Source organism: Felis catus, chromosome D1 (genome assembly GCF_018350175.1).
Source record: "Felis catus isolate Fca126 chromosome D1, F.catus_Fca126_mat1.0, whole genome shotgun sequence".
NCBI classification, from domain to species: domain Eukaryota; kingdom Metazoa; phylum Chordata; class Mammalia; order Carnivora; family Felidae; genus Felis; species Felis catus.
The window spans coordinates 79,938,986-79,956,598 of record NC_058377.1 but is presented as its reverse complement, the minus strand read 5'-3'; the positions used below and the strand labels follow the sequence as shown (position 1 = coordinate 79,956,598).

The window sequence follows — 17,613 nt, the reverse complement described above, 5'->3', positions numbered from 1 at the left end:
AATATATTTCTGAAATGTCTCCTGCCCTGACAAAGGGGAACATCGAAATGTATTGCCAAAAGAAGTATTCAAACAAGAACAGTAACTTGCTCTTGTCTTCTGAAATTATATTTGGCATCACCACTAGGGCAAAGGATATGGAGCACAAGTAATTTTTTAAAAAATTGTATAATAAGTGAAATTACTGTATGTTTTCTTCACTGTTCTTTCTTTTCATTTTACATTAAATATAAGAGTGTATGTTTAGATGAGGCGCCTGGGTGGCTCAGTCGGTTAAGCGTCCGACTTTGGTTCAGGTCATGATCTCCCAGTTAGTGAGTTCAAGCCCTACATGGGGCTCTGTGCTGAGAGCCTGGATCCTGCTTCAGATTTTCTGTCTCCCTGGCTTTCTGCCACTCCCCCACTTGTACTCTGTCTCTCTCTCAAAAAATGAATAAATGTTAAAAAAAATTTAAAAAGAGTGTATGTTTAGAATACAAGTATTATTTAATTATTTTGTATTTTAATTAGACATGAAAAGCTACTTGAGAATGTTTGTATGTCCCTGAGCAGTACTTCTGTAGGGTATTCAAATTTGACTCTACAAAACACCGTAATCTCTTTTTTGTTGTTGTTGTCTTTGTAATTTCTAATCTATAAATTCGAACCTAAGATGGGCTCTGATCAGAAACGTGTTGAACTTTCAATGTACTCAGAAGAAACACAGGATGTTTCACACATATGTGTGTGTGTGTGTGTCTGTGTAAACATACTGAAAATAAAACCACTTAGGACCTAAAGAAATTAGTGCATCAGTGGGCAGATGTGCTTGGTCTGAAATGGTAGTATACTAGGCAAGTCCCAGAAGGAGAGTGATTCCCCCCAAAGGTCTCATGATGGTGCCACTGTTCTACATATGCTCCAAGCAAGGAAATGTGCAGCCAACTGAAACTAGTAAAGATTGTGGCCCCTCTCGGTGGGAGGGTAGCTTGTTGAGCCAAGATACAGATGCAACACGCTAAGACAAGAACAGGCAGGGAAGGTCAGCGATCCAAGGCTCACCCACCCTCTCACACCAAGGGAGAAATGTTCCAGGGCTGGTCTAAAGTATATTGTCTTCACTTTGATTTTTGACACAAGGATTCCCACTTGTGCCCTATTCTCTAATGTTCCTTAGCATAAAGACCACTTCTCTTTGAAATATATTTAACAATTATTATTTACTGCAACAGTAAGACAATGGTGACAGCACCTTGCAGAGCAGCTCTGTAGAAACTGAAGACTGGCTCTAGGCAAACTATTTAGAGCGCTTTCAGAAATGGCAAATAGGTTTATCTTAAGTACCAACTGTGACTGACTTTTAGAATCTGCTTCAAAACGTGGAATGAGAATGACTTTGAGGCTAGATCCAAGCTCAGTGGGAAAGAGCACCATGACACATGAGCAAATGACGGAATGGGCACAGGGTGTGGGGTGGAGACACACAAAGCTATACATATTTTAAAATGTATTACAACTGCTGTCCGAAAGCATTGAAAATATTTTGTTTTCCTAGGAGATGTGAGATAACATTTTTTAAAATCCTGAATTAACGGTAGAATTTGGTTAAAATGGTAAAATGTGAAAACACGATATAAAGTTATAAACACTTTCTAACAACCACTTCTAACATAACCATCAACCTGGCAGATAATACCTCTCAGTTTTTGAATAAGTAAACAGACTAAGAAAGAGAAAGAAACTTGGAAGAAGCATGGTTTACGCCCATTAACAGCTTAGAATGGTAGAAGGTAAGGACCAATTTGTAAATCAATGGTCCTTAAACCATTAAGCTTTGGGTGTTGATAGAACATTTGATAATCTGATAATTTATACAAACGTCACTCCAAGAAAAATGCCATATGAAAACTTATAAAAATTATGAACAAATTCTAAGGAGTCAATACCTTCCTGAAATGCATCCATTGTTTTCAAATCCCTCACTAAAGCATGAAGACATCTTATTCAAATGGAAAGAACTTTACTCAGTGCCTGACAGATAACACGTGCTCAATCGATAATTTTGAACAAATCAATGAACATGAAGTCAGGAAACTCAGATTGAAGTTGTATAATCATAGATAATTCACTTTAAAACTCTGGGCTTGGTTTCTGAAAAACCTGTATTTTTGGTGATATTCAGTATTTGAAGAATCCCAATGTTTTTGGAGAAAGTTTAATGTTTACCAAATTTCAATTTGTTACAACTTCTGATAAGAAACATGTGTCCTTTTATATATAATCTGTGTGTCTATTCCATTATCAAGTAACGAATGAAAAAAATCAATGAGGCTTGTTGGCTTTGTGTTTTAGCATGGAAGCAACAAGCCTGAAAAGTTGTTTTGTTCTGGAGAAGGTCAATTCATTTCCTCTTGTGTCCTATCTGTTGTTTAAAAACAAGTAGGGAGGATCACAAAAATATAGGGAGTCAGAAAAGAAACTTCTGCTCCAAGGAGTTGCCAATTCTAAACTGAAAGCAGCATACTTTTGCACTGAAACATGCTTATGGTTTTAAGGAAATGCATTGAGTTTTAGTTGTCAACCAATGTTTGTTTGTTTGTTTGTTTGTTTGTTTGTTTTTGTCATCAAGTTATATTTACAGCTATACATGTTTGGCCTTCAAATCTTTCAGTGCATTAGAAAATATTTCTTGAAAGTATAATCTATAAATAGCCCTAAGAAACAGAATATAACTGGGGACAATGTAATATAGACGAGTCAAAGACTGAGATTAGAATAAAACTGTCACTTCCTAGTTTTGTGATTTCGGACAAGTCTTTTAACATCCCTAGGCTTTGTTTTCCTATTCAGGATAAGGTGATATTATTACCTGCCCCGACTGACTTGTAAAATTATTTTAAGCCACAAATGAACGTGTTTTGAAAACCTTAAAGTTTGTCAAATCAAGTAAGAAAGTAAAACCAGTAACCCTTCTCACCCTTTATGCATGATGCCTACATTTTAGGGCCAAAGCTCATTTAGCTGGAGATAATTTGACACTTGTAACAAATGATTGGCACCAAAAATGCTTTTGCTCATTCAAAAATGGTTTAACACATAAATGTGATAAATGTAAGATAATGAGAGGCAGATGCACAGAAATTACCTTAAATTACACAGGGGTTTAAAAATTATGGGGCAATTGCTTCACAAATTCTCTTAGAGAAGACTCAAATCTTCAGAAAATAATCCGGCATTCATACATGGAAATTCATGTGGCAATGTCCCTGCTTTTAGGAGCAGACAACAGTGGGGATATCAAGTTGGGCACATCTTATTTCTAGAGAAAATACCAATGAGAACACATGCCACGTTGATATCTAAGTTTCAGAGGAATGGATACATCTGGTCTGTCACCAAATCTGCTGCAATAAATATCAGAATGTTGATACAATGATATAAATATATACTATGAAATAATTATCAATGTAATAACTATAAATCTCTGTCAAGTCAAATATACTTGATATGATACTCTAAAACAAGTCAGTTCAATTTTAAATAAATGAATGCATGAATGAATGAATCTACTATGATGGTTTCAATCTGTTAACAAAATTGCTTTTTAAATAAATATTTTGGTGGCCTTTATTGTCAAACCTCTGAAGGTCTCAATTCCCTCATTGTTAGATGGATCCCCCAACTTCTCTGTTTGACAGGGGTTGTCATGAGGATGCAATAATGTATCCAACATTAAATATATATAAGGCACAGTGATTTTCATCCTGTTTCCTATTTTTGTGGAATTAAATGAAAAGGCTATCTTGTTTCTTTCCATAGTGAAAAATCATAAAGTGAAATTAAGTTTGTAAAAATCTAAGTGAACAGCTGAAATCTTTAGCAATTTTTATTACCAACACTTGTGATCTTTAAAAGTTATAATAGCCAAGATATGGAAACAACGTAAGTGTCCATAGGTATACAAATGGACAAGAAAGATGTGGTATATATATACACACATATACACCCAATGGAGTATCACACAGCCATAAAAATGATGGAATCGTGCCATTTGCAACAATGTGGATAGACCTGGAGGATATTATGCTAGGTAAAATAAGTCAGACCAAGAAAGACAAATGCTATATACTTTCACTCAAATATGGAATCCAAAAAGACAAATAAACAAACAACTAAAAAGCAGAATCAGACCTACAAACACAGAGAACAAACCGATAACTGTCAGGGAGCAGTGGTGTGGAGGGTGGGAAAAATGGGTGAAGTGGCGTGGGAGATACAAGCTTCCAGTTATGGAATGAATAACTCATGGGAATAAAAGGCACAGCATAGGAAATATAGTCGATGGTATTATAATAGCTTTGTATAGTGACAGATGGTAGCTACACTTGTGGTTAAGACAGCGTAACATATAGACAAGTTGAATCACTATGTTGTACACCTGAAACTAATGCAATATTGTATGAAAACTATATATATATACATATATATATATATATATACATATATATATATATATATATATAATCCCTTTTACATATACATATATATATATACATATATAGTCCCTTTGAGGGCAGTAATTTGATCATTTTGCCACTTTATTTCAAACACTGAAGGACACACAATATTATTAAATTGTTTTTACTCAATAAATAACAGAAACAATCACAAAACCAATATAACTCAGTGGAAATCTAATTTAATGTTGTAATTCTTTTAATAAAAAAATAGAATGCATACAAATTGAATGTCTCAGAATATTAGAATATGGAGACAAGGATGGATATTGGGACCAAATTGTGTCCATCTGAAACCTAAGGTCAGGACATTGACAAAGAGTTCATAAATATCAGAGGACAAAGCATGACGGAATATTCAATATGTACTACAACTAGTAAGCAGTAGGAAAACAAACAGGATTTTTTATAGTGAAGAAAGCAGACACACAACCAAATGAAGAGCTACCCACTGGGAGACCATAGGAAGTGAGAGAAAGAAAAACAATAACAATAAAAGGCAGGGGAAGAAGACTGACATAGACCCTGAATATGAACATATATGATAGATGGGACTCCTTCCTCAGTTATACACTATACTGAAGACCATTAACTTTTTAGGCCTCACTTTATATGCAGATGCACACACACACACACACACCTTACGGTATGTATGTATACATATGTATGTTTGTGTGTGTGTGTGTGTGTGTGTATATATATATGAATGTATATGCATATTCACATATACACACATATCCAATACCTCGATACATCACATAAACCTAAATTGTTTTGAGGAGTAAATGAGATAATGCATATAAAACACATAACGGGGAGCCAGGGTGGCTCAGTTGGTTGAGTGGCCAACTCATGATTTTGGCTCAGGTCATGATCTTAAAGTTAAGAGATTGAACCCTGAGTCAGGCTCCATGCTGAGTGCTGAGCCTGCTTAAGATTCTCTCCCTATCTCTCCCTTTGCCCTTCCTTCTCTTGCATACACATGTGCATGCTCTCTCTCTCTCTCTCAAGAAACTAAAAAAAAAAAAGAAAAACACATAGCAAAATCTCTTACGAGTGCATAGTGTTTAGTATATGCCAGTTGTTATTATTACTCAAGATTTTCTGTTTTATAGATACAAAATGACACACTTAGAGAGTGTAAAATTCTTTTAAAAAACATATTTTGGACATATTTATCAACAAAATGCCATGCTTTATTTTATATAAATATACACATACTATACACATATTAAATACACATACACATATTAAGGACTGATGTTATACTTATGATTTAAAAAGGCCAAATGTTAGCAAAACGACAGGTTGAACAAAACCTTCAGCAAAGGCAAAAACAGGTCAGTCTGCACACGGAGAAAGTCAGTTAAGGAAACCTGTCATGACCAAAATGTACGTGTAAGAAGCTTTCTACCCAGACTACAGCTATTCGTCAGCTTATAGGACATGAAATGTCCAATCATTTTATGGTAAATTAAAATAGCAATTTTCCTTTTATAACCTCTCAAACAACAAAGAAAGTTTGTTGCTGCTTTATTGTGGGTATTATTTACTTAACTACAACAGTGGACTGAATTGTGCCTCCCTACCCCCAGTGCTAAAATTCCTATGTTAAAGTCCTAACTACTTGAAGGGGTAATTAAGGTTAAAAAAGGTCATAAGGGTGTGGACCTGGTCTGGGTGGGATTAATGTCCTTATAAGGAGAGACACCAGAGAGCTCGTCACTCTCCCTGTGAGGACACAGTGAAAAGCTGGCTGTCTGCCAACCAAGAAAAGCACTCTCACCAGAAACCAAACATTGCCAGACCTTGATTTCAGACTTTCCAGCCTCCAGACTCCGAGAAAATAAATTTCTGTTGTTTAAGCCACCCAGTGTATGATATTTTTTTATGTCAGCCTGAGCAGACTATTTACTTACCTATGTATTCTTGTTTCTTTAATAAGAATACTCAGAACTAAAGAAGTTTTAATTAAACACCACATTTCTTTTTTTCTTACTGTACTGATTGATGGTAGAGTCAACTGTTGTAATTTTCTTAAGAGAGGTGACCTCAGCAAGATGGGGGGCTAGGAGGTCCCAACAATTGTCTCCTGAACAAAACAACAATAACAACAAATAAACAACTACGAACAGATGAAAACAGCTTAGAGGAAAGCTGTGAGCTACAGTGAAGAAGCAGCCAAAACTCTGTGAAACTCAAAAACTGAAGATGGCCACACAGAAAACCATAGGAAGGATTTACCTATGTCACCCCATCACCCCCAGTCCAGAGCAGCTAAGTGCCAGGAGGAATCCCCACAGAGGGATTTCACCCCACAGGAAAAGGGAGAACAGGAGAGGCCCCAGCAAGGCTCACCACTGTGGAAGTTTGTAGCCTTTGCTACCAAGGATCCCACAGTCTTCTCTAGTGTTGATCCCAGAGGACAGAACCTTCCAGAGTCCCTGCTGTTACATCTCCTCCCCATGGCTGGAGCTGTTGTTGCAGTGAGACATGCCCTCAGGGTCCCCAAACCTCACTTTCTGGGATTGGGATGCCCCAGTGCTTTTCCGTAAATGTGACCAGAGCTGCCACTGCTTGGAACGTGCCTTCCAAGTCCCCAAGTCCTGGCTCTGATCTGTCTTTGTTGAGGACCACCTAGTTGGTGCCCTGAGGGCTCACCCCTAGGTCTCAGGTCACGGTTCTGGCCTGTCAGTGTCAAGACTGTGCTGCTGCTGCTCTGAACACCGCTCCCTAGGTCCCAACACATAGCTTTACACACACACAATGAGGGGACAACAGTCTCTTCAATAAGTGATGCTGGGAAAACTAGACAGGCACATGCAAAAGAATAAAACCGGTCCCCTATCTTTTTATCAGTCATAAAAATTACCTTGACATGAACTAAAGACTTAAATTTAAGACCTGCAACCACATAATCTCTACCATAAAACACTGGGAAAATGATTCTTGACGTTGGTCTTAGCAATGATTTTTTGGATAAGAAGACAAAAAAAAAAAAAAAAAAAGACAGCAACAGCCAAAATAAACCAGCAGGAATACATCAAACTGAAGAACTGCTATACTAAAAGGAAACAATCAATAAATTGAAAAAGGAACCTACAAAATGGAAGAAAATATTTGCAAACCCCATATATATGATAACGGCTTAATATCCAAAATGACCGACAGATATATGAAAAGGTGCTCAACATCACCAATCATTAGGAAAATGCAAATCAAAACCATAATGAAATAGCACCTAAGACCTGTTAGTATTGTTATTTTCAGAGACAAGAGATAACAGATGTTGGGAAGGATGTGGAGAAAAGGGAATCCTTATCACTGTTGACGGGAATGTAAATTAGTATAGGTATTATGGAAATCAGTATCTTGGTTCCTTAAAAAATTAAAAAGAAAGTTCTAGTTATAAAATAAATAAGTTTTGGAGACGAAAAGATGAACAGCTTTTTATGGTGAGCACTGAATAATATATAGAACTGTCAAATCACTATGTTGTGCATAAAAATTATATATATGTATAATTTTTAATTATATACACACAAAGGAACATACATAAAAAATAATTTTACAAAGGAAATATATACATATATATACAAAAAGGAAACATATATATAATTTTTATAAAGGAAACATATTATATATTTATACACAATACATAATATATGTATACACCAAGGAAACTACCATATGATGCAGTAATCCTACTTCTGTGTATACATCTGAAAAAAATGAAATCAGTGTCATGAAGAGTACCTGCATAGCCATGTTCATTGTAGAATAATTCACAATAGCCAAGCCATAGAATTAACTTAAATGTCCTTCAGTGGATAAATGGGTAAGGAAAATGTGGTACACTCAATTGAACAGTATTCAGCCATAAAAAAGGAAGAAACCTTGACATTTGTGACAACATAGATGGACCTGGATGGTACTAGGCTAAGTGAAATAAGCCAACCACATAAGCTAAGAGAAAGACAAATATTGATGGTATCACTTACATATGGAATATATGGAACAAAACAAAACAAAATAAAACAAAAACAAAACAAGCCAATTTTATAGAAACAGGATAGAATGGTGGTTGCCAGGGGCAGGGAGACAAGGGAAATGGGGTGAAGGATATCAAAGCTTAGAAATTTGCAATTAAAAGAAAAATAAGTAAAAATAAAGAAAGAAAGAAAGAAAGACAGAAAGAAAGAAAGAAAGAAAGAAAAGAAAAGAAAAGAAAAATAAGTTTTGAGGATCAAATGTACAGCATTGTGTGTAACATAAAGTTACTGACAGTAGATCTAAATCATTCTCACCACACACACACACATATACACACACACAAATATTATCAGAGGTGATGAACGTGTTAACAATCTTGATCTTGGTAATCTTTCCACAAGGTTCATGAATATCAAATAATTACGTTGTACACTTTAAATATATATGATTACATTCATCAATTATTCCTGAAAAAAGTAAAAAAAAAAAAGTTCTAAACTCAAAAACAGTGTACTAGGTGTCAATAACATTAAAATTGTTCAATAATTTTGGTGAATTATTTTATAGTTATATATATGTTCAATATATACCTCAAGTTAAAAATAACAACAGAATTTTTATCATAGTTTAAGTTTAAATCACAACACACACATATATGAATACACAGATGCACAAATATTTATAAGGTTAAAGTTAAGTCACTATTGGAATACATATGAAATATTATGCATTTAGATTTTACAAAGAAATAAAGGATGTTTTATGTTTTAAAATTACATGAAAAAGGAGAATAGATAACATAAACTCTATATTAACTAATATAATCATAAGGCAGATTATGCCTAATATAAAAGGAACTAAACAGAAATATAAAATATTTCAAACTATTGTGTGTTTTGAGTGATGGGTTTTAAGTGAGAAAATAATACTTCTGAAACTAAACAATTGTATATATAAAAGTAAAATAGAGCAGCAAAATGGAAAGTAGATATTCCACAGAATATCATCTCCAAGTGGAATCAGAGAGGATAAAAAGTAACTCAAGTCAGGGTAACTAACAGTCAGCAGGGCCTCACTTCTTCCTTTAGTAGAGAATGTGTACTACCTCTGGCAGCCTTCCTAATCAAAAGCCAGTTCTCAAACATTAATAAGAACACTGAATTTATCAACATGTCTGACAATTGTCAGCACATGCCGTTATTTTTAAAACATAACTGAAGTGTTTCAGCAGTACTCATTGCTCTTCAAAGACTGTCTTTAACAAAAACGATCAAATCTATTCAAAACTGAACAGATTTTCAGGGAACCTACTTGAAATAGAATCCTCTATTACTCATCTCTGAGTTCAGCAAAATATTACCAAAGATATTCTGTGGGTTCATTTTCAAAGGTGCATGTAGTCACATGCCCTTTGGGACTACATACATGAATTTCTACAATGTACTGCCATGACACCTCTATTTATGTATGCACATATGTATATACATGTGCCTATATGTATGTATGAATTCATTTATTCATTCAGTACATGCTTATATAAGACCTAAAATGCACACTGTTGATATAGTAATAGGCAAATCAGATGAGTGAATGCCATTAAGATGAATGAATGAATACTATTTCACAATGGAAGCTGAAAACACTAAGGTCTCACTTGTTTTGCACGGTTGCATGACCATGTTTGGAGAAACATCTTAAAAAATTCTCCTCCCTTATAAAAGTTATGACACTGAAGGACAAGTGCTTGCTCCTTCCTTTTTCTCCTCTGACTTTGTACAAAATTGGACAAAGGAGCATATAAATCTTTAACTACTATCATATATAATGAGGGATCAAAACTTAGAATAAGTCAGTAAGTTGAGGACCGAGATATGGAACGGTAGGAAAAACCAAAAAAAAAAAAAAAAAAAAAAAAGTCGGCCTGTTGACATTGTTTAGTTACTGAATAAGTTAAAAAGTTATAGACCTCTCATTATCTTATTTAACACCTTAGAGAGTGTATACGCTAAAGGCATTCTAACTTAGGCAACTTCATGGTCATACACAATTCACCTGATTTGATACACAAGCGCTTCTTTCAAAGTGACAAAGGCTTACAAATAATGTCTCATTTTCAAGTCATAAAGATTTTCAACAAATCCTGATATCAGTACTTTCTGAAATTTGATAAATTACTAATGTATATTCAACAACTGGCATATTATGAAGAAGTAAATCACTGAAAATTATTGGATCTCTTCAATCTCTTTTCCCAAATTTTCTTCAACTTGGGAAATTAAATTCAAAAAGTTTAAAAAGCTTACATGATCTATCTTTACATACATTTCTCAGCCTCCTACCTAAAACTTATCAGCTCCAGGGAGCTTGGATTTGTTTTATTACAGTCCTGATATTATTAAGTTAAACTAATTCACAGAAAACTAGAAATTTCTCTGTAAATGAAAACACACGCACACACACACACACACACACACACACACACACAGACATGCACATACGTTTTATTTATTTTTTCCCAATTTCAATTATTTATTGTTGTTGACAATTTATTTATTGTTGATGACCTTACAAAAAGCTAAGGCCAACCTGAAATTAAGAGTTAAAATGCTCTGAGCTCGAGTCTCAATATGAAAGACAAGTGCCTTGGGTTTTATACTTTTATCTACTTATCACATAAAATGAACAGAGTATTGTGAGGCAGGGATCTATAAACATTAATAAGAATTAATTCAGATTTTTCTTGGTGTGCAGAGAAATATCTTGTTGTAAATGAAGTAAAAAAAAAAAAAGGAAAGTAGCATATTCATGTAAGAGTCAATGGCAAGATATGTCCAGATTCATGCCTCACATGGAATGAGTTTTTAATAAATACTGGCTGACATAATAGGACTACCTTCCCCTGACTCCGAACCAAAAGTAAAGGGGCTGAAGAAGGGAAATGTGTCATTTCTTACTGTTTTCACTGGAAAAATTGTAGGTTTTTTCAATCATTAAATAAAATGAGAAACTATCTCCCTTTAATTTAAACCTAGCACATATAGATCGGGCTGATCATTGTAATGAAAATATTTTTTAAAATATTATACAAAATGTAATTCGTAATTATTTATCAAGCAAATTATTACTCCTACTCCTAACAGCCTAATATTCCATCACTCTACTGCGTTTGGAAATGCACATGTACCACAAGCACAACACTTGCCTCTTGTCTCCCCCTGCTCAAGGGAGATAAAAGAAAGTATCTGTTTAAGTTTCACCTTGCTACTATAACAAACTACCCTGAATTCAGTGGCTTAAAAAAGCACAAACTTATTCACAAACAGTTCTGAAAGTCAGAAGTCTGAAATAAATTTTATGGGACTAAGATCAAGGTGTTGGTAGGGCTGGTTCTTTCTGGAGGCTATAGGAAGGAAATCTTTTACATTGCCTTTCCTCTTTCAGCTTCTGTGATCGCACAACCTTCTTGTTTAGGCTTTCTTATTTCACTCTGATAAGGACTTGCATGATTCTATTTAGGTCTTGCCTGGATATTTTGGAATAACCTTCCTATCTGAAGATCCTTAACTTAATCACCTTTGTAAAGTTTCCCTTCTCATAAAGTATAAAGTACAGCTTCCAGGAATTGGCAAGTGGATACCTTTGGGGGGACACTAGTCCATAGTTTGTGGTAGATGTCTATCTATACACAGATGGTGATTTGATAGTCTTGTAAAAAAAAAAAAAAGTATCAATGATGAAAATCAATCAACAATGATTAAATAGGAAGACTCTCAGTAAAAAAGAGATTTATGCAGGGGCCTCTGGAAGTCAAGAATGTAGGTAACCAGTGGATCTCATCTCTGGATATTCACTCAATCTATGCTCTCCTTAATGCAAATATTCTGAAATACAGTATTCTTCAATATTGAATTAAAGTAATTGAAGGTTACAAAGAGACTTTAAATACTTTGGAATGACGCCTACCTTTGATTAAGAATGTACCCAGGAAATCATATTTGCATTTATCTCCGTTAATTAAGAAGGCAAGAAAATGAAAACATCTTCAATGCAGTCAAATACAGCTATAATTCTTATAAAAATCCAGAAATTAAATGTAAGCTAAATAATATTATAGTTCACTTATTGGGTTGGTGGAGGGGGAAGGGAGAAAGATTCTCACCTTAAATAATAAATCCTTCTTCCCATAACGAAGCTCCTTCAGCTGGGCTTGGATTTTTTTTGACTGCAAGAACAGAAACATAGATTAGTGCCTTAATTTCATTTATATTTTCAAACTTGAAGATTAAAATGATTTTAAACTGTACAAGAATAAAGTTTGCAGTCAAGCAAAAGCTTAATCTTGGCTTTCGAAGTCAGACATCCAGGTAGTCCAGGCAGGAAGAGAAAACCAAAGCCTGTGCAAAGGAACCATAGTGTTTAATTTTTTGGAGTAGAAATTTTATTTGACATTTAACATTTAATTTTTTTATTTAAGTTGGCACACAATAGGAACCGTATTATTTAAAGGCATTATTTAAAGAAAGTAATTTATCGTTTCTCTGTCTAGCATCTCCCCCCACAAAAGAATACACACACACAAAATTTTAGTCACCAGAGCATGTCCAACAATTCAATTTTAGATGCTGGATATACCTATGTATAACTAGGCTACAGTTTTCACTGTTTAGTTGCAATTACTTATTTTTTAAGATTAAATAAGGGTAAATTTAAATTGACAACCAAGTTTGAATTTGCTGTATGTCCAAAGGGAGGGTAGCAAGCAAATGTGACAGAGTGTAAAGAAAGCAGCTAGGAAGCTGAGGTGAAGGCTGTTTGCTCTGCAGAAGAAGGCACTTTTTGAGAGGACTACGCCAACTATAAAAGGGCTTTATGACAAGGACATTTCTCTCAGCAGACATGGTTGACTACCCTATGGATATATACTTGGTGAGCCACAGATGATGATCATGCCTTCCTATTCTTCCAGCACAGATGCAATTTCAAATATTCTAACATGAGGACCTCAGGTATTTGTCTTTGTGTATCTAAAATGACAAGTTCTGATTCCTCAGTAGGAGAACACAAACACAAATGGATTATCATCGTCAAATAAAGAATGATAACTGAAAAAATAGTAAACGAGTTGAAGAGGAATGTAAAATGGTATAGTCACTTTGGGATACAGTTTGGTGTTTTTTTATAAAGTTAAACATGAGCACACTGCATTATACAACAATGCTTTCTAGGTATTTGTACAAGAGAAATTACAACATAAACACAAATGTTTATAGTATCTTTATTTGTAATAGTCAAAAACTAGAAATAAGCAACATGCCCATTAACTGGTGCACAGCAAACATTTTCTGGTACAATCATGAAGTACTAGCATACTGTTGAGCAATTTAAAAAAATGAATTAAGTACTGAAACATGTAACAGTGTGCATGGATTTCCAAAGCATTATACTGTGTGAAATAACCCAGTCACTAGAAGCTATCTTTTGTATAATGCCATTTATATTATATTGTAAAAAAGACCAAAGGAGAAGGACAGAAATCAGGCTAGTAGTTGACAATGGCTGCGGGTTTGTGGTAGTGGTTATAAAACAGCAAGAGAAAACTTTGAAGATAGAAATGTTCTATATGTTTAACATTTGATTTGATATACATCGATCAAATCCATCCAACTGTAAAGTTAAATGGGATGAATTGTAGATAAGTTATATCTCAATAAAATTCAATTTCAAAAGTAGCTGGCCATAGTACATACTAAGCACAAGATCCTCTTTAAGGTCCTCTTTATGAAGGTCCTTTTCAAAAAATAAAGCCCACTCATATTTTTTAAATATTATAATTTTCAAAGCTACATTGAATGTACATGAGTCTTTCACTGAACCAACTGCGACTATATTATTTAGTTTCCTACTATATTCAGGACATGTCTAATGACGCGAGATAGTAGAGTTTGCCAAGTGGGAGCTATGTTATGGTGTATAATTCCTAAATTATTGGGTAATGCTGGAGGCACCATCAATTAGAGCACAATCTTAAAAGTGCTATCTGTGGTACACCACTGCAAGGCTCTAATATTAGAAACAGTTTTCAAAGACATCCCTATTATGAGCCAACGACATTTCATGATCTATTGAATCTGGAAGTTGATAAGAAAGAACAAAAATAAAATAAAATGAAATGAGATAAAGGAAAGGAAGAAAAGACAAGGAAAAAGGGAGAGAGGAAAAGTGAAGTGGGGAGAGTGGTGATTTGAAATAGAGAGAGAATGAGGGAGAGAGGGGCAGGGGGATGGAGGAAGGGAAGCAGGAAGAACGGGCTTCTTGACACGTTAATAATTCACAACTCTGCAGTTAAACTCTATACCCAGAAGAAGTAAAGATTTCTGTCTGCTTACAAACTAGTTACTAATTTCCATTTCCATAAGAAAGGCATCCTCTTTCACTTGATAGGACTAGTGAAAGTGACGTGCATGATATAATGCATAAGAAGATGAAGAGCCATTGTTACAGGTGTATGGTTTAAGAATAAAAACTTTCACTTGAAGCCCCCAGTCCCCTGAATTTATACTTCTACTTCAGGATTCTACACTTATTATAACGCTGGTCTCCTGGCACAAAATTCCCTAAGTAACCCCAGATAATGATATTTCAGACACCTTATCCCTCTCCTTACATTAACTTCATTTTGTTACATTAACTTCATTTGCAGGTTTGTTCATGGCTACCCTTAATTTTGTGCTACTGATTCCAGCAAAGAATCATTTCTGTGATCTTCTCCAACTTCAAATGCACAATTGATTGCCATTGTCTCCCACTGTTCCAATCTACTGTCTGGGGCTCATCAGCAAGACAGGACAGTCTCTTAGGTCAACAGACTTTATTTATTTTTCCAATCTAATGTTGACCAATATCAATGGGGAATGAGAAATGACTACTACCCATGCCCAATTTCACTCCTACCCCTCCAAATAATTAATGCTCTATTTTTAAAGTGTCAAAAAGGACTAATTTTAACCATTTTGGGCATTTATTTTAATGCATATTTATACTGAATGTACAGAATATAATTTAAACTTTTATTCACAACTTGAATTATTAAAACATCAATTTTTGTGTTAGGCAGTGATTCATTCAGGAACTATAATAAAAGCCTACACATCTTTGTTCTGCACTGAGGAAGAACAGCTAGAATTCCTGAGTTTAGTTAAGGTTATTTAGAAACATTTGTCTTAGAAATTTTCATTACGGTCACTCATCACTTCTCTGCATTGTATATTCCAGCCATCTTCTAATGTTCAGTGAGGTAAAAAGCAAAATCCTATCAAAAGATCTGATGAAGGTATACAAAGTAAGAATAAGTACATTTCAGGTGCATGCATTTTATAATACACATTGATCTAAAACCCCAATGACACTGTATTTTCCTTTAGCTTCCTGGCATCATTTTGAAAAATTAGAATTGTCAGAGGGATAATCTTCAAACCACTGGGCTATTGGGGAATTTTAGTAATTTTTAAAACTATACTAATGGTTTTATTTTATTTTTTAAATGTTTATTTATTTTTGAGAGAGAGAGGGAGGGAGAGAGAGCAAGTGGGGAAGAGGCAGAGAGAGAGAGGGAGACAGAATCCAAAGCAGGCTCCAGGCTCTGATCTGTCAGCACAAAGCCCAACATGGGGCTTGAACCCATGAACCGTGAGATCATGACCTGAGCCAAAGTCAGACACTTAACCGACTGAGCTACTCAGGTGCCCCAAAACTATACTAATGATTTTAAATGTAATTTGACATCCTGGTGCCTGTAAAGTCCACAAGTCCACAGTAAAATTAAGTTTGTGAGAATAATTGTAAGTAAAATAAAAAAAACGGAGAAGGTGAAGACAAAGAAGGTGGCCATGACAGAATATTTCAGCTAGTCTCTGAGGTTTTTCTTTTGTACAATTCATGTCCAAGAACATTTCTTTCGTGAAATAACAGTAAAGACAATGGTATTGGTAGTAGCCTCCACTCTTTTCAATATTCTGCGCTGGCAAATTAAAACATTGTCCAGCCATTATGTGTCAATGGGATGTGGATATTTATGTACCTATAAATAGTTTAGAGTCACTGATTTAGAAGACAAGCTCCTTTTTAGCTTCTAAACTGATAGAGGACGTTACTATTTTGTTTTGGTGGTGGTAATACAAATAATTACATCTGTTACCATATTCTTTGCAAGTGTTTTTGTGACAGAAAAAAAAATATACATGTCTCCCTCTTTGTCCAGAATTTTAAACTCTAAATTATTTTCCATAAATAAATAGAGATAGGTCAAGTGAATAAATTTATTTCAACATTATGCAATACTACTATATGAACCATCTAGGAATTCATAAATTAAAATGTAGATATAATATATTGTCTTAAGGAATTGAGATGGATTTTTAAAATGACTCATTAATGAACTAAGGGGCTAAAATATAACAGGTAGGCCCAGATTGACGTTGCTGCTTGTTTATTGGATTTTTGTTTGTTTGTTTTGTTTGTTTCTAAACACTATAGGCAATGTCTCCCAGGAGCCATCTCTCTTTCATGAGTGCTGGGGGACTCCGGGAACCTGGCAACCATCTCAGAATATAGTTTCAATCCGCAGAGTCAACATAGTTCTTACTCAAAAATTGGCTCTACTTGCTTACCTATCCAGAAACTGCACATTACACATGTAATACTTCTAGAATCATAGCAAATTAAGCAGCATACTCTTCAAATAGAAAAGTGTAATGAAAGAAACACTACACTGGCTCATATCTACAAGAGATTCAGTTTGATTATTCATTTATAAAGCATCAACCTTTCTTTTCCATGTATTGAAAATTTATACTCATATTTCATGCACAATATTATTGGAAAGACATTATAAATGGGTTCTTATATTTCATGTTAGACTTTAACTTGAGTGTTTAGAGTGATGAATTTTACACGTCCATCAGGAAGTATTCTCACCTGGTTTACTAAAAAATTATCTCAACCTAATGACCACCAACCTAATGACATTGTCCAGACTCCTTGCAGTTTGGCTAGGCATGTGACCTACGTCTGGCAAATATGGTACAATGAAACACGTATCACTACTTCCTAGTTGGAGTTCTAAAAA

The 17,613-nt window shown here is 34.7% G+C and overlaps 1 protein-coding gene across 5 annotated transcripts in view; it reads right to left on the bottom strand.

Moving 5' to 3' along the window:
* LUZP2 (leucine zipper protein 2) overlaps window positions 1-17,613 on the bottom strand; it is a 500,147-nt gene that overhangs the window by 123,906 nt on the left and 358,628 nt on the right. For all 5 annotated transcript variants that reach the window (XM_023239657.2, XM_023239656.2, XM_023239654.2 and 2 more), the window contains exon 7: window positions 12,649-12,711. In XM_023239657.2, coding sequence (XP_023095425.1) covers window positions 12,649-12,711 — 63 coding nt within the window. The remainder of the gene's footprint in view (window positions 1-12,648; window positions 12,712-17,613) is intronic.